This window comes from Lynx rufus, unplaced genomic scaffold, assembly GCF_022079265.1.
Source record: "Lynx rufus isolate CCGP_SWC_20201006 ecotype Redwood Valley unplaced genomic scaffold, mLynRuf1.p SCAF_15, whole genome shotgun sequence".
Lineage (NCBI taxonomy): Eukaryota > Metazoa > Chordata > Mammalia > Carnivora > Felidae > Lynx > Lynx rufus.
The window spans coordinates 9971869-9992678 of record NW_025814829.1 but is presented as its reverse complement, the minus strand read 5'-3'; the positions used below and the strand labels follow the sequence as shown (position 1 = coordinate 9992678).

Sequence of the window (20810 nt, the reverse complement as noted above, 5' to 3'; positions counted from 1 at the left end):
CCTCTTTCTACCCATTTAAGGAAGAAGAAGAAACTAAAATTAATCTCTATTATATTGATGCTAAATGCCATTAAAAGATGGAGACAATTGGGGTGCCTGGGTGGCTCGGTAGGTTAAGGGTCTGGCTGGCCCAGGTAATGATCTCACAGTGTGTGGGTTGGAGCCCCACATCGGGCTCTGTGCTGACGGCTCAGAGCCTGGAGTCTGCTTCGGATTCTGGGTCTCCTTCTCTCCCTGCCCCTCCTCCACTTGTACTGGGTCTCTCTCTCTCTCAAAAACAAATAAACATTAAACAAAAAAAGATGGAGACATTTTTTTTTTCTTTAGCAATGAAGCCCTAGTGAAGATGTTTCAATGGCAAACATATTGTAAGTGACGACATTGGACAATTGAAGTAGGTAAATGTGAGACCACATAGAAAACCTGGGGACCTGGTGGGAACAGTGCGTTTGAGAATGTGACATGAGTGTGTGAGAACACATGTGCAGTGTGTATATCAGGTGACAATACAGCTCGGCTTGATAAACAGAGAGAAGGAAACAGCAGATGCTTTAAAGCTGACTAAAAGCATTATCAGCTAACAGAAACGGTTTGCCCCAAATGTAAATATTATTCGGTCCTATTGACATGGTCAATGCTGGCTGGCTTACTGGCCACAGAAGCCCCTGTTGGGAAAAACTAGATGTGGTTTCCAAACATTTCCATTTATCAAGCATTATTATCTGTTTTGTTGTGTTGGTCCTCTCCTGTTTGTTTTATCTGAGCTACCCTGTACTCATTTTTAGGGTTCTTGGCATTAGGGAAGAAGAAAGAAAAATGTATTGTTAATAATAAAATTACATACATTTCTTTAATTTTTTTCATGTTTATTTTTGAGAGAGAGAGAGAGAGAGAGAGAGAGAGAGAGAGAGAGAGCGCTGGGGAAGGGGCAGAGAGAGGGAGACACAGAAGCCGAAGCAGGCTCCAGGCTCAGAGCTGTCAGCACAGAGCCTGATGCGGGGCTCGAACTCACAAGCTGCGAGATCATGAGCTGAGCTGAAGTCAGATGCCCAACCGACTGAGCCACCCAGGCGCCCCTGAAATTACATATTAATTTAAGCAACTTAGACTAGACTCTTGACCAAAAATAGGCAAGCTACCAGCCTGATGTCTGTTTTTGTTGTAAATAAAATGTTTTTACCCAAAACAATGAGGCTACGCTTATTTGTTTCTATATCACCTATGGCTGCTTTCACACTACCATGGCAGAGGTGAGGAGTTGGGACAGAGACCTCACAGCTTGCTGAGCAGACAATATTTAATGTCTGGACATTTACAGGTGAACTCTGTAACCCCCTGCTCTAGACTGACAGTGTAAAAGTTAAAAAGGGAGGGAAGGTTTCTTCATGCAAAGGGAAACTTGCAATTTCATTAAATTTGACCACCTAAGCAAGAGTCAACTGGTATAAGTTTTGGTGAAAGAAAAAGCCAGGTGTTGAAATGATTATTTTCAGCAATCAGAGATAAAATTCAAAAGCGAAACTGAATGTAGTACTCCCAAACCAACCCTACTGTTAACATTTCAAACCCAAGGTGACATTATGGGAATGTGCTTCAACATGTGTCACTTTAAAAAATACAAGGGTTTAAACACATGCAGTCACTTAAATCGGCCTTTGTGATGCATTTGTTGAGTGGGGAAAAACATGGTCCTTTCCCATCCAACAATGCTATCTTTACACATCTCCATTAAAGGTATTAAAAACAAAACAATTTTCACTTCTTAATATCCCAAGTCACCATGGGTTAGTCTGACTTCTGTGATTCCAAGAAGATACACAGTTGGGCCCTCGTCCCTATGAATCCATAGATGCTCTCAACCAGATATTCACAATCTCTCCTTATTGTGTCACAACCAGAAACACATTACGAGCCTCTTCATTGCCTGGAAACCACTTCTCTGCTGACAAGGTCCATGTTCCTGCTCTTGCCTTTCTCTTTCTGTATCATCACTGCCTGTTCATTAAACTGTTAGGCCAGATAGTTGATTCATATATCTGTTTTTCAGTAACTATGACTAAAATCTAACATCAAAGGTCAAATAAAACTTGAGATTTAAATCTGCCTTATGAGGACTTGGCATTTTATTTGTTTTATTATTTTATTTGTTTGTTTGATTTTAAGAACTTTCTGGCAAAATTACTTGCTCCCTGTTGGAGGAAAACAAATCCTGGGAAAGCAAGGGTGTTGAAGGTCAGAATTAATATGCTTTTACTAATTAGTCTATCTGAAGAAGTTTACTCTGCTTGCACCTTCTCTATAACTGCTTATAATGAGCTTTCTTTTAATGAAGTACTCAAATGTCCCAGCTCACTAAAAATAATAAATAATAATAATAAAGCACATATATCATAGAGTAAAAAAATATATATAAAATATATGCTTTTAAGGAATATCGATTTGGGGAGTTGCCTTTCTCTCTTCATAGGTTGGTAATTAATTGTATTTCTGTATCCTAAAGCATTCTAGTTCAGTCATTTTGGGGAAGGCAAAAACCACAAGACAAAAACGTCTGACAATCATTTAGTGTCCTTGAACAGCATTATTATGAAGAAAGTGTACAGAGTTCTCATCTGCAAGATATTCAACATCAGTAATCACATTCCTCGTGAAGACAAATAAAAGGGAATTACATCCAGGTGCACATGTATGCTCATCTCCCCAGTGGTTTGCTACAAAGATCTCCCCAAAGGCAGTTCCTGATTTCTGGGCAGGGTCACCAGTAAAGGCAGTTTAAAAGGCTGTGATTGGCGGCTGGATACGACAATAGTCAAACCTTCCCCCAAACGATCACGGGCCTGTTTTCGCTAATAGGAAGAAAAAGTGACAAGGAGAGAGGGTCACCTTTGGAATGCTCGTCTGAGCGGTAGTTTAGTTTGCTGTTTTTACCAGGTTCCCTTTGGATTACTAGCATTGCATGGAAAGGACTAAATTCTTTGTGTAAATCAAGTGGATTTACTCTGCATTCCTGAAAAAAAAATGAGCATTTTTTTCCCTCTGAAGACACAATGATCACCCCTTCCAACTGTAGAAGGTAGAGAATGTTCTATTTGCTACTCTTATTTTGGAAGGAGGAAGTATTGTTAACCCCATGTAACCAGAAAAATATTTTGCCATGAGTATTTATATGATTTTCTAGTTAAAATATTATGAGCTTATGTTGAATTTGCTGCTTCTTTACACATTCTGACATAACCCAAGAATTGAATATCCATTTTATATTGAGTATTTCTCTCCATATCATTTAAATTATCCCTATAAATTAATGTATCCCCATACGAAAAACAAATTTATGTTAATCATAAATTATGAACATAATATTATATGAAAAAATGATCCTTGAAAAATTTGTTTAAAAATCTCGTTATTTTTGGGGCGCCTGGGTGGCTCAGTCTGTTGAGCACCTGACTTTGGCTCAGGTCATGATCTCACAGCTCTGTGGGTTCGCTCCCCACATCGGGCTCTGTGCTGACGGCTCGGAGCCTGGAGCCTGCTTCGGATTCTGTGTCTCCCTCTCTGCCCCTAACCACTTGCATTCTATCTCTGTCTCTCTCAAGAATAAATAAACATTAAAAAAAAGTAAAAAAATAAAAATAAAAATCTGGTTATTTTTAAACTGAGATATTTTGGTAACAACCTCTATTTTGACTTTTTGAAGCTACTTAAATATTCTATATTCGTTGATTTGGAATTTGAGAAGTTAGAGGCATTGGTCATCTAGCATAATCCTTCATTTAATAGATGAGCACGATTAGATCCACAGAAAAATAGTTTATCCAATGTTTCAAGACTAGGCAAATTAATTTAACTATTTTCAATAACAAAATTAAAATCATATTTTAATATAGAAATTACATATTGCTCATACCTTAAATATAACATTCAGGCACAATATATGTGTAACAGGAGACGAATTAATAGAATACTAACTTTATAAATTTCAGAGGACTCTTAGAAGCGTGCCTGTCTCATGGTAAACACTTAAACATTTGTTAAATGAGTAATGATAAACAGCTAATGTTTAGACTTTTAAGTGACCTGCATGGCAGACACTGCAAAGTTCAGGAGGTGGCTATTGCCTTTCATTCTTGCCTACTTCTAGATATCACTATTGTACGTAGTATTATCATGCCAATTTTATTTTATTTTTTTTTTTTTAAATTTTTTTTTTTTCAACGTTTATTTATTTTTTTTTGAGACAGAGAGAGACAGAGCATGAACAGGGGAGGGGCAGAGAGAGAGGGAGACACAGAATCAGAAACAGGCTCCAGGCTCTGAGCCATCAGCCCAGAGCCTGACGCGGGGCTCGAACTCACGGACCGCGAGATCGTGACCTGGCTGAAGTCGGACGCTTAACCGACTGCGCCACCCAGGCGCCCCTATCATGCCAATTTTAAAGAAAAGGAAACAAAGATACAGAAACGATTAAGTGGTGTATCTAATTACCTGTAGCTAATAAATAACAGGGCCTGGATCTGAAATTTATCAGATTTCTCCCAAAGCACTCACTGTTACTCATATAGAAGTAGAGGAGTTAATACCTGATCTTAAATTTATACTGTGATGTAAATGACTGATAATATATCCTTCCTAGAGATTAGATTTTTGAAAGAACGCTTGTATTCAAAAGGAAAAGGTACCAAAAACAGACTCTAAAAAAGAGGCACCTGAATAATTTTTCTTCCCAGAAGTCAATTTTGATAGAGTTCATTTACAACACAAGGCTAAATAATTTACAATATTAAGCAACATGTTAGAGGATATACTATTTTCATTATATCCTACTCACTAAAAACATTTAAGGCAAATATGGAAGAGGTGTGAGTTATATAAGAGATTCCTTTCTTGAGCTGCAATAATGAGATCATCTATACTGAAATTTTAATAACATCGTCCATGACTACAGAACATGTTATGAATGTATTTATAAGTGTTGTCATCAATGGGTAAAATCTGACTTATTTTTTTTATATATAACATATGCACAGTAATGTACATAACTGTATACTTGTCTTTGAGTATTGGATATCTCCATCCATATTTCAAGAGTCATTTTAGTTAGAGTTTGATATTTTAAAGTGAATAATTCAAAATAAAAGCATCTTAGTTCTTACAATTATTCACTTATTAAACACAATTAATCATTTTTGAGATTTCCAAAATTGGCTCATTAAATTTGCCTCAGGATATAAAATTCTGCATAAGATATATAGAAAAGAAGTTGATAGCACCATTTGACAGATAGCACTTCAGCCCATTAAAATAATTTCATTCAGACATTAAACATCTAGCTTCTAAGAACAATCTGGAATCAATTGCTATGGAAAAAATGTGATCCCTAGATGGCTTTGGAGATGTAAGTAAATAAATAAGCCAACCCTACTAACTATTTGTACCTGAAAAGTCAGCAACTGAAAGAAAAATCCAAAAAGGTTTAGCAGTGTTGGGTAAGGAATATTTGATTGATAATTTTATCCCATCCTCATTTATTACTGTCACATACTCTCATTCTACACCTTCCAAAAAACTGTCCACGTGTGTGCCTTTCCCTTCCGTGGCAAAGCACCAGCCATTGAATCAGAAGTTTCCAATTCATATTTGAACCCTGAAATTCAGTAGCTGTCGTACCTCAGGGAAGCCACGTACTGATTCTCCTTTCCTCTGTGCTCTGAGGGTAAAATTCCTACCTACAGGCTTGTAGGGATTGAATGAGAGAATATTTAAGTAAAATGAATGGAAGGTGCGAATTATGCACATACTGCTCTGCTTAGGAAAGATGCAAGTTTAGAGAAAGCTATCGCATTGGTTTTGTAAATTGTCCCAGCTTATTGATTGAGTAAACTTCATTTAACCATGGGCCCAGCTCAATAAAATTATTCAACCAAACCTGCCAATTGAGCCAAAGGATCAAACCAATAATTTGACGCAGACCTGGTTTAAAAGTTAAAGAGAACCTTAAAAGTAAGGTGAAGGTGCTAATAAAAAGGAGCTAGTATTGCCCCAGAACGTGCCTGAATGCAGAACTTCTTATTCTCTGGGAATCACCAAACCTCTAGGGAGCACTTTGAGCCAAAATTGTGATCTCCCCGCCTTGTCCTTCAAATGATGTGTACTCCAAACACATTTTCTGTGCAGCTGGAGGCTTTGTTATAGACAGAAGGATCCTGCTTAGTGAGGCCAGTGTTTACGGCCTAACTTTTTTAAAGAGGAATTTGGAAAACTTCCCAGATGCTACATCTGCCCCTAGCCCTTGCACCTCAGAGTATAAGGCCGGCTAGGGAGAGCGTGCAGACGACTAAATTTATTAACGGTGGACGGGCCACTCTATCTTTCACTGCAACAACAGTAGGTGATCCCATCAAAAATCTGTCTGCTGGCTAGCCCGCAAGTCCAAGCTGACATACTTGCAGCAGATAGGCCCAGCTGAATGGAAACGAATGTTGTTTCCTCGAAGAAACACAGCGCGTGCCAAATCTTGGACCAGGAAGGCAGTTTCTATTTCCATTGGAGGAAAGGCTTTTTAACTTTACATCCGTAGCTTCTTTGCCAGATTTTTTTTCTTTTCTTTTCTTTCCTTTCTTTGACATTTACAAATATTAAACGGAAGTGGAACATTTTATGAGATCTCAGTGGTTGAATTTCTAACACACAATGATGATTTTGATGTACTAGACCAGGGGTATTCACCTCAATATACCTTGGCTAGAAGATCATTCATTACAAATGTACATCAGGCTCACTTAAAAGCAAACTGTTTACTATTTTAAATAAAAACAAAGCAATAGGGGTACCTGGGTGGCTCAGTCAGTTAAGCGTCAGGCTCTTAATTTAGGCTCAGGTCATGATCTCACAGTTTCGGGGTTCGAGCCCTGCATCAGGCTCTACGCTGACAGTGTCGAGTCTGCTTCAGATTCTCCCTCTCCCTTTCTCTTCCTCTCTGCCCCTCCCCTACTCATGCTCTCTCTCTGTCTCTCTCAAAAATAAATAAACTTTAAAAAATAAAGCAATAATATTTGAGCCACATTTTATAGCTCAAATTCCACTTCATTGTACTCAACATATGCAACATTTTAAAGACTATTTGCTCCAAAGTGACTTTCCCGTGGATTAAATGAATATCATTATGAGTTTACAGAATCATATGTACCTTATTCCTTTTAATTTTTTTTAATTGGGAAGGTGGAATATGTAACATAAATAGTTATAGTTTTCTATAATTATAGTGAAACAGAATTCTTAAAAATTCTAATTCAGAAAGGTAACAGAATGCCTGGAATATTGTAGGACCAGCAAGACCAGGAGTTGGGTGAGGCAAATGAGGTGGGATTACAGGGTCATGCAAGAAAGGAATGGATCCAGTCTTCATTTTAAAATTTGGGATTTTAGGGGCGCCTGGGTGGCGCAGTCGGTTAAGCGTCCGACTTCAGCCAGGTCACGATCTCGCGGTCCGTGAGTTCGAGCCCCGCGTCGGGCTCTGGGCTGATGGCTCAGAGCCTGGAGCCTGTTTCCGATTCTGTGTCTCCCTCTCTCTCTGCCCCTCCCCCGTTCATGCTCTGTCTCTCTCTGTCCCAAAAATAAATAAACGTTGAAAAAAAAATTAAAAAAAAAAATTTGGGATTTTATTGGAAATTTTTTGGCATTGGTTTTCATTTCTATAAATATTGTGTGAAAACATTGTTTTTGTTGATTCCTGAGATAGCTTAAGTGCCTTAAGTGCCTTAAGCAAGTGCATCACTTACCCATAGAAGGTATGTTTCCCTGAAATTAGTTTTTCCCATAATGCTCTCCACAAAACCTACTGATAGTGATCATGCTTTAAAAAAAGTAACAAATAAGGATCTGGAATATTGGGCTAAGAAAAATTAGATAGCTCTCTTATAATTCTTTTTAGAGACTTTAACAACCTGACATGTACTGAGAATCTCCAACCTCGTGGGGCATTTCTCAAACTCATCTGCCCACAGAATTCTTTTTTTTTTTTTTTTTTTTTATTTGGTAGAGCACGTGAAGCGTTCTGAGGAACACACTCTGGTAAATGGTCTCATTTCCAGCATATACTTTGATCAAATAAAGCTATCTTTCCACATCTATATTTTACTTTTCTTTCTGCTACTTACTCACTTCCCCCCCCCCCCCCCCGCCTAGAATACTAGGAAGGTGGACATACTGACACAATCAAGTTATAAAAGGTCTGAATGAGTATTTCTGTAGACAAACATAGAAAAAATTCATTATGAAGGGCTATCAAAATAATAAGAAACAGCTTGGTGCTTAGTGCCTCTTCAATAAAGTAATGTCAAATACACTCACCAGTAAAGTCTGTATTGACTGGGTGTGTGGAGCTGGGAAATTTATAATATCCATTCCCTATGAAACGAATTCCTTTCATCATCGTGGCCATTGGAGCTGGGAGAGATGACTCTTTCCTTTCTAGATGATATGTAGGAGAGGGTCCATTCAGTTCTTCAGGTGTGAGCCATCCAACACGGATGGTTGTGCTGTTGATTCCTTCGACCACAGGAGGCCTCAGCTGGGTTGGCGCTGAATATTAAAACAAAACAAAACAAAACAAAACATTTGTTACATTCAAGAACTTAGCTTCTATCTCTAGACACTCACACACGGGTATACATGTACTCGTGTACATCACACTCAAAATCAAGGCAGTTGTGGAGTATTTATGGGGTTCTAAGAACTGAAAACACAAGATAGAGTATACCTTAAATGGGACTAAACACAATTTAAATGACTAACAAATAGTTACCACAAAATGTTGCTGATTAAATAAAATTTCCCTGTGGAGATAATTTCTCTATTCTTTCTTATTCTGGTAAAAGACATTTCATATTATGATCTGCTGGTGCCCCACCCAGATTCCCTTAACCAAGTTGGTATCCCAGTGCTCAAACGTGACTGTTGATCACCATTAGATCATGGCTGCCCCCTTTTCTGGAAAATTTCCCTTGCCTGAGTGGGAGCTACCTCCCCCAGAAGTTACAAGATCCCTCATGAAACCTGTAGCCTGTAACTCCCAGTGACTACCGTGGGTGATTACTGATCACAAAGGGGAGAGCCCCTGTGTTAACACAGCATCAACTTAGGGCTGCAATTCACAGAAGCCAATCAAGGAAAGAAAATGATTCAAATGGACTAATTGGAGACACGAGAGACAGCATGGGGTTTGAGAAGAACCAGGCCAGGGTGAAGAGTCACGGATTTGTGCCAGCCAGCGGATAGTAAAGGAACAATGACCTGAAGTTGCCAGATGTCTTACTTTGTTAAAAATAGTCATTTTATGTGTAACCTTTCTGATTTTTAAAGTTTAGTAACTGGTTTAAATTAAGACAAATAAGCAAAACCACTCTGAAAGCCAAACAGGGCATCCGCATGAGGAAAAGTAGCCTGTGAACTCAGGGGTTTACGAACTCTCGTCCAGGTACAACAGCCCCCAGGGCTCTGAAGTGACCACACCACTGCAGGGCCTGTGCATAGGGGCAGAGAATGCCCAGCGTCCTTCCACACACCGAGGCCTCGGCATGCTTCAAGTTCTGGGACACTGGCAATTCTCTGGAGGCTTCTGGGACACCCAAGGAGTAAGTAACAGAGATGGCGATTTTCCCTAAAACCTGATGGAAAGGGGATCAGAGTAACAAGTGAGTTATTGAAACTAAGGTTTTGTTTTGATTTTTCTTCTTAAACAGTTGAGTGTGTAGGCTGAAGTTCATTCCTGCTCTAAGTGGGTCGGCTGGGTTTGAGAGGCACAAGCAAAGAAAGGAACAAATATCATTACCTCCAAGCCTACTTTTTAAGGGCCTAAACTAAAGCTGTGGACTTTTAATTTCCATCTGTGTTCACACAGGCTTCTGCATACACAAAGTCTTGGCCTGTTTCAATAAACATATATTAAAATGATGTGAATACAAGATTTGATAGCCTTAAACCATGAAAGACAATTCACCTTAAAACAGCTTAGAACAAGTAGCATTTGTTACTTTCTAGAAAGCTTGGCCAGCTTTCCAAAGAGAAACAATTGATTGTGATTCTATTTCAACATTTTGTAAAGAACAGAGGGCACAGAGCAAAATGTTCAACTTAGATAATTAACAACTCAGTTCCTCTTCTGCCACGGCAAACCATGAGATGTCTTTATATATATATATGAATCTGTAAATTTTATGCATGATTTCCTTTAGCATTCCTTGCCAAAATTAGCTAAATGGTAGGTTCTCAAAGATTTCACTCTACAAGCCATGTTCCATCTTCAAAATAATCCAAGAAAATAAAAATCTAAGGCATCTAGAAATTTCTTCTCCCCTTAAGCTTCTCTTCAGTGTTTGGAATTACATCTTTGTATTAAAATTTCAGCAGGCTATTATTGGCTGTGCGCTTAACTGAGGATGAAGAATTGTCAAAGATTTTTGAGTCCTGGGTTCAAGGAAGTAATAGAGGACAAATTATATAATTTTTTATTATCTAAAGTCTGCTATTTAAAAGCACAAAAGAGGATTTTGAACTCTTCTGTTATATTTTCTATTTTCCACATATGATTCCCTAGTGTCCTGGGACAAAATGATTTGAAATTTTAGTTTAAAAAACACCATCTATTCCAATGGCATCCAATAGAACACTCTGATAACGGAAATGTTCTAGATCTGTACTGTCTAATATGGTAGGCATTAGCCACATATGAATATTGAGCACTTGAGCTTTGGTTAGTGGGACTGAAGAATGGAAGTTTACATTTTATTTAATTTTAATTAATTTGAAGTTTAAATAGCCATATATGGCTACCATACTGGATAGCAAAGATCTAGAGAATCACAAACTATAAACATTTGGTGTGTTGAGAGTAGGATGTCCATTTGAAATAAATAGAGAACTTATGAACATACCTCCTGTACATCTTAAGAACTAAAGAGTTTTATCCTTGTTTAAAAGTAGCTTCAGGGTGCCTGGATGGCTCAGTTAGTTAAGCATCTGATTCTTGATTTCAGATCAGGTCATGATCTCACAGTTTGTGAGATCCAGCCCTGTGTCGGGCTCTTGCTCTGACAGCATGGAGCCTGCTTGGGATTCTCTCTCTCCCTCTCTCAGTGCCCCTCTCCTGTTCTTTTTCTCAAAAATAAACACTTAAAAGTAGTCTTTTCCTGAAGTTCCCATTTGTTTGATATTTGGTATTGCTTTACTCCAATAACCCAGCTAGTTGAGGATAATGGTGAAGTGCTGTACCACTATAGCATTCAGAATCCTTTCCCCCATGGATACCATAATCAAACTCACTTTTTAATCAGGAATATAAATTCAGTCAAACAAAACAAAAGAAACTGCAGCAACTCAATAGTTTTATTTTAATATCTCCTAAAATGAGAGTGCACTTATTTTTTTTAATTTGGCAAAATGATTATAATCAATAAGGGCACCCTCACTGAGAATGCACAAAAATTAATGTTGACTGTTTAAATTTTAACAAGTAGTGGAACACTTCTTCTAAATTCACAGGAGAATTATTCCACCAAGCAATGAAACTATTCTTAGGAAGTCAACTACAGAAAATGAGTCAAATTAGAGTATACTTTTTATTCTCTTGCTGAAACAAAACAAAACAAAACAAAACAAAACAAAACAAAACACAACAACCTTCCAGCTGGTATGTTGTATGTTTCACTTGGAGGAGTCAACCTAGCCTGTTTGAAAGGGTGAGCACCCCACTGAGTTATTATTTTCCCAGTTCCCCTAAGACCAGAGGCGGGATTTTCAATCAATTAAACTAGACGGGTCACACTTAAACACACAGACACACACACACACACACACACACACAGACACACACACACAGAATGATGAAAAGAAAAATAGATATTCCTGAACTATTCAACACACTCACACAAGTACAGACTCACTAAGAGAGAGAAATAATAAAGGATCATTTCTCAGACTATCAAAGTAAAGGGATTATAGTTATAAATTCATTAATCACAAAACAGTGAATTAATAGACAACATAGAATAATGGAAAGGACTCTGCAGACTATTAGAGATTACATTTTACTTTTTAATTTCTAACTCTGCATGACTTAGAAAAATCACTAAAACTTATGCAGGTCTCAGTTTTCTCATCTACAACAGGAGGATAAATTTCAGCAGACTACCTTGACAATAACTGCTTTTAAAAACAATATATATAATTGTGTTAGGCTTTAGAAAGCAAATTTCTATACAAACACAAGGCACTATTATTACTAGCCAATAACACACATTTCAGATAACATATCACAAAAGGATACAATTCATTCGCATTCAAAATCTGTATTTACTTAGAAAATCCTCTTATAGATGTCAAGTATAAAACGGATCTTCAATATCCATAGTTTCAAAGAATAACAACATACAAAGTCTGTTTCCACTTAGAATAAACTTAACAATGTTTTTGTATTTTTTGCAATAGCTTTGTAATCCAGTTTCCAGTCTAGCTCTTCTATTTGTAAATATTCTTTATAAAACGCTCTGATAATGGACATTCTGCTTTATGCAGCATTTATTACTTTATAATCTGATTAATAGCATATCATAATGCATAAATTTACAAGTGCAAAATTTATGTAGTGTGGAGTTTGAGTGTCATAGCATAAGAACGGAGGCCTAAATGAGCAGAAGCTCTCGCTGATGGCAGGTCTTTAAAATCAAATCTCTTTATTTGTTTTCAAGCAAGAGTTTGTTACCTATGAACACTGCATGGCAGTGTTAATATCTTAAAACACCATCCACTTCCCATTAGGAAGACAGGAATCCAACAATGAACAGCCTTTCTACGTTTCAGGCATCTGTGGGGAGCAGACTGACATAAGACCTCCTCAGGCACCTTAGCAACAGAACATGATTTTGACTTTTCCTTACAACTATAAAACTGTCACAAGAAATGCAGTTCGCCCAAACACTTCCAGGCCAAAACACCCATGGAAAGGCACTGGGATCAGGACTTAAACAAGAACGTCAGATCAGGAAGCCATGATTTCTCAGTTGGCGACCACTCGACTGTACCTGCTCTCCCGTCAGTGTCCAGAAGAGGAGAGGATGCTCCCCTCAGAATCACGAGACCACTCAGCCTTGCCTTGTTCACTGTCTATTCTCTGGAGAAAAAAGAACAAATCTACTTTACCATTCCCTGTTTTGCATACTAGTTTCCTTCCAGAGAGAACATGTACAGTGGAACTGATCTGGAAAGGAGAAAACTTAGCTTCTAGACTGGCTCTTTAGGTCCCTAATTTGGCTAATCCATTATTTGGTATCTCTGTTCCTCAGTGCCTCATCTGTCCAAGAGTACGACAGAAGTGAGGGTGTCCTCCAGTTTCAAAATTCTATGATTGAATACTTTCTAGCAGTGCTTCTCAATTAGTAAACCAGAAGGCATGCTGGACATCTGACACCGGGACCCTCTCAGTGCCCCAGGAAGCCAGCTAGCTTATCCCCTTCAGCTCTGAGCCACCCTGTTTCTTCACCACAACAGGGCACACAAATATTATGATTTCTTTAATATGTCTTAAGACATAAAGGATGGTCAGAGAGCACTGCTTTTAGAGAATTTAAGGGAGATCACTTGTTTGGTGAATAAACACTACCTTTACCAGCTGTTGTTCTGATGATCATCAATTCGTACGTAACTAGCATCCTACATGTGTGGAGAAGAGGGTCTGTGATTTCTGAACCGCACACAAAGCGGCATGATGACGGGGCACACCGTCCCCTAAAGTCCACTGTTAATAAAAGGTAGCTGCTTGGACTGTAATTATGGCATCCTTGGTACCCAAACTTGAAGCTTTTATGGGGCTTATGCAATTAACTACTTAAATGCATCGTAACACTTGCTTCTCTGACAGCAAAGTATTGATTTTTTAATCATTTTCAAGTCTCCTCTAGCACAAATAAATGTACTACAGTTACAGTTAATGCACTGTGTACATGCATTAAATGCTGGTGTGACACAATTTATTATTTTGTGATATATAGAATTGAAGTCTGGCTTCTCAGAAATTAGCACCACCGGTCCAGCATCAGTATGGAAACTACCATTGTCCTTGATACTCCAAATTCTCTACCTTCAAAAAGCTGGAGACCTTTGTTAATAGGATAGTTAGGCTTTTACAAAAAGGGGGTAGCTGAATATAAATCTTTTATATATGTCAGTGTAGGAGAAAATTAAAAATAGTCTAACGGAAGATACAGTTTATATTTTCCTAAAGGTGTCACTGTAGGACCTACGGCAACTTTGTTCAGATGAATTTTCGTCTCCTTAATTTCTTTCCTTGTACTTATTTAGGGTACATCTATCAAAATATTTTGCATACTGTAGTCTCCCTGATTCAGCCAATTTTTGCATATTCTAATTGTGTCATTTTAATGTCTTCCTATAGGTACCACTTTATAAAGCTAAAAGGCTGTTTTAAAAAGTATGATTTCTGCATGCCAAAAAGGCCAGGAGAACCCTATTAAAGTCACATATCTAAATGCAGACCTGATGACAGAGGTCATTACATGTTTCATCAACAAGCCTTTTGCTTGGGTGCAGCCACACAGTCAAAATTAAAGTTGGTGAGTAAAAAGCAGTTAATTTTGTTTTGTTAGAAATAATATCATTTTAGTTTTAGCATCTAAGACAGATGCCAGCATTTCACTCTGAACAGATGGTAATTCCTTCTAATAGTGCATCTCTGTATTAGTAAGGTCTGTTGTGTATACAAACAGTAATAAACAGTAGGTAAGGATCAAAATAAATTTTAATTGTTGACATTAAATTCTGGCAGCCACAGTTCTAAGGCTGCAATATTCCTTTTTCAAATCTGTCAGATTTACTAATGCTGCGAGAGCTTTGCCGAAAGCTGCCAGATTCCAGTCTCAGTAAAAAGATTTTTACATGCCACCGGTTACCCGTCTGTAGCAGGATACCTGTTTTCGTGCCCTGACACCATTGTTCAATAATGACGTGGAATTGGTACGACCATCCATGTGATGGTCAGCCAGGATTTCTTTTAGAATATTCCTGAAGGACCGAGCATCTAACGAAGAGGTTATTATAAAAAGCTATATCCAATTTGTTACACTATGGGTAACGGTAGGATCACAGCCCTTTCCCTACCCTGCTCAGGAGAGGTCTCCCATTCAACTCATTTTATTCTATTTGCAAATCTGGGCATTCCTGAACTTCTCTGAAAGTGACATCATTCCTTCCTTCCATATTGTTTGCTTTGCCTGACTCTGAAGGATTTCCCTGACAGTCAGAGATACCATCAGCTGCGCTCTCCTATAGGCTTTGCTGTGGATTCAGAGTGCCAACAAGCACCAGTTTGGTCCTGATAATGCCTCCAGCGATCTGGTATTACAAGTAGTAGCCGCTATTTATTTTGGGAAGCTGCCATGTTAAAAAAAAAAAAAAAAAAACATTAAAAAACCCAGTTTGGCATTCAGGTGACTGTTCAATAACAAACATGCTTTGCAATCATATTTCTTTAAAAAATGGATGTATTTTTTTTAATCATGAAAAATATATTGCTTCCACCATATGGGACAACCAACGACTCACCAACCGATTTAAGATGCAGCATATTGAGCTGACCATATGTTACAGTGCTGTTGAATGGCTGAGTGATTCATGCCCGTCACATTCTAGTATATCAATTAAAGCTCCTTGAAGTCTGCATGATTTGTGTCTCTGTTATTAAACCCTGCTAATTCATCCCACTTACACATCTGTTATAAATCTCTAGGAGTGCTGCATGATTCATGGCAATCTGTGAGCATGCTACAGCAAATTCTTCTCCTTGTAATTAACAGTAAATTGTTTTACTGCCATGCAATGAATTTTTCAGTTATATTGCAAATGAACTCCTAAATGTGCGGTTCTTTCCTAAGAACTGACTTATATCATTAGGCAATTAAAAAGTATTGCTTTGAACCAAAAGCTTTTAATCAAGAGAAATACAACTTAAACATCGCTTAAGAGCCATGGAAATTTGACATGTTGGTTAAAACCGTAAAATAATTTCTGTTGTGGAAAGAGCAAAACAAACAAACAAAACCCTCGGTGTACTCAGGATTTCCCTGATGCTAAGATAGAACTGCTGTCTGAAAACCCTCGGTGAGACAAGTTTGCACCGATACTGTTTATCTTAGAAGTTACTTAAGTCATCTGTCATTACCAAATTTCTCAGATTGCTTTACACTTCTCTAATTGTAAAACAGTGCCTTTATTCTTGAAATAAATAATTGGATAATTAGCCAAGTTGGATCATCAGAGGATTCCAGAGCTGTTCAAGTGTTCTTGTCAAAGGTGAAGCAAATTCATTTCAGCTCCCCTCTGCAGCTCTTCGAAGAGGCTTTGATTTTTTTTCCCCCACTTTCTTGGCAGCAGCTTCAGATTCATGAGTCCATACATCAAGTCAGTAGTTTAACAACAAATGGAATTAAATTCAAAGAAGGGAAACTAATTGAAGGACAGCAACAAAAGTGTTTGGTAATGTGCTTTTTAATATGGCATGCCACATTTGCATGATAATTTTTCCTTTTTAGCATGGAGCAGAAAGTGACTAGCTTAATGAGGGATTATTCAAGGCAGGAACGAACAAAATGCATTCATAACTAAGAACAAAGATTGTATTATGAAACAAAAACAGGCAACCTCAGAGAAGTAACTGGATGATTGGTTTATGCATTATGAATAAAAAGATAGAAAAATATTTATATTAGTATTCACTAATGACTATATATACAAGATTGTTGTAATTAAAATTATAAATTAACATATTAAGAGTGCTTGTTTAATCACTCTGGGTCCTATTCACAATGAAAAGACTCATGTACCTGCATGCAAAACAATGTGTGTTTTCAACTGAGCAGCAAACAGCCTATACATTTTACTTTTGATTCAGAGAAAAACCTTAATGCACCGCTAATTACTTGCTTAATGGGAGATGGGTACTTCTAAGCTTGTAGTGTAGAGGTCAATTTATGACAGGCAAAGGAAATATCACATTGCTCGTCCAGGAATGGAGCTCCAAGAGGAATTGCTCTTAAGAAAGGTTTAAATTGTCCTGAATTCGCAAAGCGTGGAAACACACAAATTTCCTAAATTGAAAGGGTGATCTTAAGGAAAAAATAACAAGGACTCTAACAGGGCCCGGGCCATCGGTTCATTACCCACACAAACCGAGAAGCAACTCCAGAGCCACTGATGACCCTGCTTGGAGACTTTGCTACAGAGACAAGAAACGTGGCTGCTCCTGGGTGTATGCGTCCCGCAGATCAGTTCTCAGGTTTGTCGCAAGCATGAAACTAAAGAGGTAGCAATGCAACATTCCGGAAGAAATGCACCAGTTCTAACCATATCTTTCACTGAAAAAAATACTTGAAACAAAACAACAGCCAGTTGAAATTCTCAGGCTTTCTACTAAAAGTCAGATAAATCTTCATAAGTATCTTTTTGATTCCTGTGACTGAGATTTAAGGAGGAAACATATTTTTTACGAATCAATGATTTCAAAAGGCTGAATACTATTACTAACTTTTGGAACCCTTTTTCAAAGGTTTTGAATGGTCACTGGCTTCTTTCCTTCTCCTAAAATAAATTCGTCTGAACTACATTTTCATGTAAGAGTTAATTCCCCACACATCATTCGAATTCGCTGCAGTAATATATTCCCTCCGACTTGCAATTTTATTACTTGAAGAAACAGGGCAGGAAGAATCCTAAAGCTGCAAGTCAACTTTTATTTCTTCCCTACGGCAAACCTGTTGACCAAAAGGATGTGACTATCTCTGTGTTTATTTTTATGACTTAGCATCTGTGAGTTATAGCCAGATGTTTAATCTTAAGAAAATTTTGGAAACAAAAACTTTCATTTACTGAAAATAAGGGTGGCAAAAAGATACTGGATCTGTAATTGCTGGGCTTTTCCTTATATCGCAGCAAAAACAAAGAAGTTCATTCTTACTGATCTCAACACCCTTGAAAATTATGTCCTTTAAAATAAATCAAATGGCAAGTAAAAATTATTTTGCCATACTTTTGTCATGTAAGTGACTTTGTTCTCTGCTCTACAGATGAAGAATCAGAGTCCTGACAAAAATTAAAGGATTAAGGAAAAAAACACTTCCCCAGAAGAACACTAAAATGACTTTTCCTTCAGAAAAGAAAGGATTTTACATGGGAACGAAAGTTGATGTATTTCTCTTAATGGAGATTGGGTAGAAGGAGCACTGTGGCAAAGAACAACAACAACAACAATTTTAACTTCCACATTTAAATTTGCACATTCAGAACATCTTAAATTTACCATCACATCTTCTGTAACTGCTCAGTCCTTTACAATCCAGCTTCTATTCAACCATGTTAAATAGAGGGCTTCCAAGAGGGCCTTCCATGCCACCTTCCTTGTAGATCCCATTCCTCTTGCTTTCCCTACAGCATACGATGCTACAGAATTCTAGACCTTCTAGAACTCTCTCTTCCCTTAACTTTTCTGATACTGCTCCCTCTAACTCTGCCCATGTCTGTGTTCCCCTTACTCCTTTCTCTTTCTCCCAAAATATGAGCCTTCACTGAGATGCGAACTTTTAATTTGTATTTTCTCTGCTTTCACTAATTCATTATCACCTACAGCTTTAACGTTTATCTCTATGCAATAATCACAAAATCTGTATCAGTGTTATGCTCCAGATTTGCATTTTCTGTTCTGGGATCCTAAGACTTTCCATGGATGTGTTTCTACCCAATGATCAAACTTCTACTCATGAGTTTATGTCTTTATCTTTGTTATTATATTTAATGGCGTGACCACGGTCTGCAACACTGACTGTTGTCTTCAATTCTTCCCTCTTCTTAACCTATGCATTTCTCTTCTTTGGTCCACCTCCATTCCCTTCCTCCAATCTTTACTTCTATTTATCTGATTTACTCCCTCTTTGCCTCTTAGAAAAGTCTACCAGACCCTATTTACACACTCTCTTCTTGTCTGTTTACACTCTACTGCCAGACAAATCTTCATATACCTTAATTTTCATCCCATCAGTATTTGGAACAATGCCAGTCTCTAAAATAGTGACTATAGTGGTATTTGTTCAGTCAAATGGTATTGTTCAAATCAAAGCTACTTATCCCAGAGTCTATGTTCCCATAGTGTTCTTTTGTCCCTTTTCTAATACCTCCAGATGCTAACCTTATCTGTTGTATGTCAACACCTTAATGCAGACACCATTAAACTGTCCTTGAATGAATTATATTTGAAACCCTCACAGTGCCTTAAATAGGTAGGCCCTTAATACATGCTTACTGAATTGAGCACTCACAATAAACTAGAGTAAAAATATAATTATGGCACTTTAGAGTCAGAAAGGATTCGGAGGACGTAGATTAGTTTTCTTTCACTACATTTCCAGTGGACAGGAGTGGCCTTAAGTATTCTCACCAGTAAGTTAAATGAGAGCTGCTCAGAGCACTCAGCTAGGCCATCCTCCATGCCACGGAAACCAGTTGCTACAACCAAGGAGGATGCTGTTAGCACAGATGTTATCACTGGTGCATTAGCCAGGGAGTGCCTGTTTCATAGACATTTGCCCCACTTTCCCCTTGCCATCCCGAGGGTCCATCTAGTCTCTGCAGACGGGCATATGTCCCTCCATTTCCTTTAGCTTGCTAGTTTCCATGAAAAGACAGACTGAATCTCATCTACAGGAGAGTACCTGCACTAGTGATAGAACTATGACGTGTGAGGTGCAGATGGGGGTGCCGTGGTGTGCAGCGTAGGGGAGAGACTTGAGTGGAGAGAACTGAAAATGTTATTGGAAGTACGTCAAGAAAAAGATGAATTAGACTGAGGAGAGCCCCTAAGGAGTAGAAGGAAAATGTTGAATAGAGGCCACATAGAGATATTTTAGATCCATGTAAGAAATCACCTCTGGAAAGAGGTCTCTGAACCTGGATTTGCCTGAGAGGTAGTAGCTCCCCTACCACGAAAGGTATCAAACATGGGTTGGACAAACACTTGGGAACAATGTTACAAAGAATATACCATTATTGGTTAGAAAGTCACACTAGGTGATTTTAAACGTTTTACCCTGGGGGTCATGATTTCAGTTCTACTCAGTCACATGGTTGGTATCCATCTATCTTCCACTATAAGTATATCCCTCTGTATCTTCCACTATACCTCAGGCCAATCTTCAGCTTGCATTGTTTCTATTTTTACTTTCTTCAGCCTGGAAGACTGAGTCCTCTTTTTTTGTTCTCTAGTCCCAAACTATGTCATCTTTCCAAAAGAAGGCAGAGAGCCTGCCTCTATTATCTATATTCAGCAGCCCTCTAATAATCAAACAAACAAACAGTCTTATAGGAGAATGGTATTTTGTACAACCTAGGCACCCCATAAATGTATTCATACATATGAAATACATATAAATATACAAAAATACAAAGAGTTTGGTTGTAGAGGTAATAAAACAAACATACTTCTTTAGAATTTGTGAGTTGTTCTCATTGATAGAAATCTGAAGAAACAAATTACTTGGATGAGATCATTTGAGCCAAACAAGTTTTTCCAGAACTAAAGCGAGGTTAAACAAAACAATAGAATCAGACTTGAACACAGGGAAAAGGCATAAGGAATATTTTTATAGCTAAATATGTTTTCATATCTGTCATTCATCTAGAAGTCTTTCGACCTTCTCACATCTGGATTTTCTAAGAGTTTCTTAACCTCCTCACATCTGGAAATTTTCTTAGGGAGC

At 37.9% G+C, this 20810-nt stretch overlaps 1 protein-coding gene across 1 annotated transcript in view; it reads right to left on the bottom strand.

Moving 5' to 3' along the window:
- The window catches only part of USH2A (usherin), a 754837-nt gene that overhangs the window by 519631 nt on the left and 214396 nt on the right, over positions 1–20810 (bottom strand). The window contains exon 20 of the mRNA XM_047077230.1: positions 8350–8580. Coding sequence (XP_046933186.1) covers positions 8350–8580 — 231 coding nt within the window. The remainder of the gene's footprint in view (positions 1–8349; positions 8581–20810) is intronic.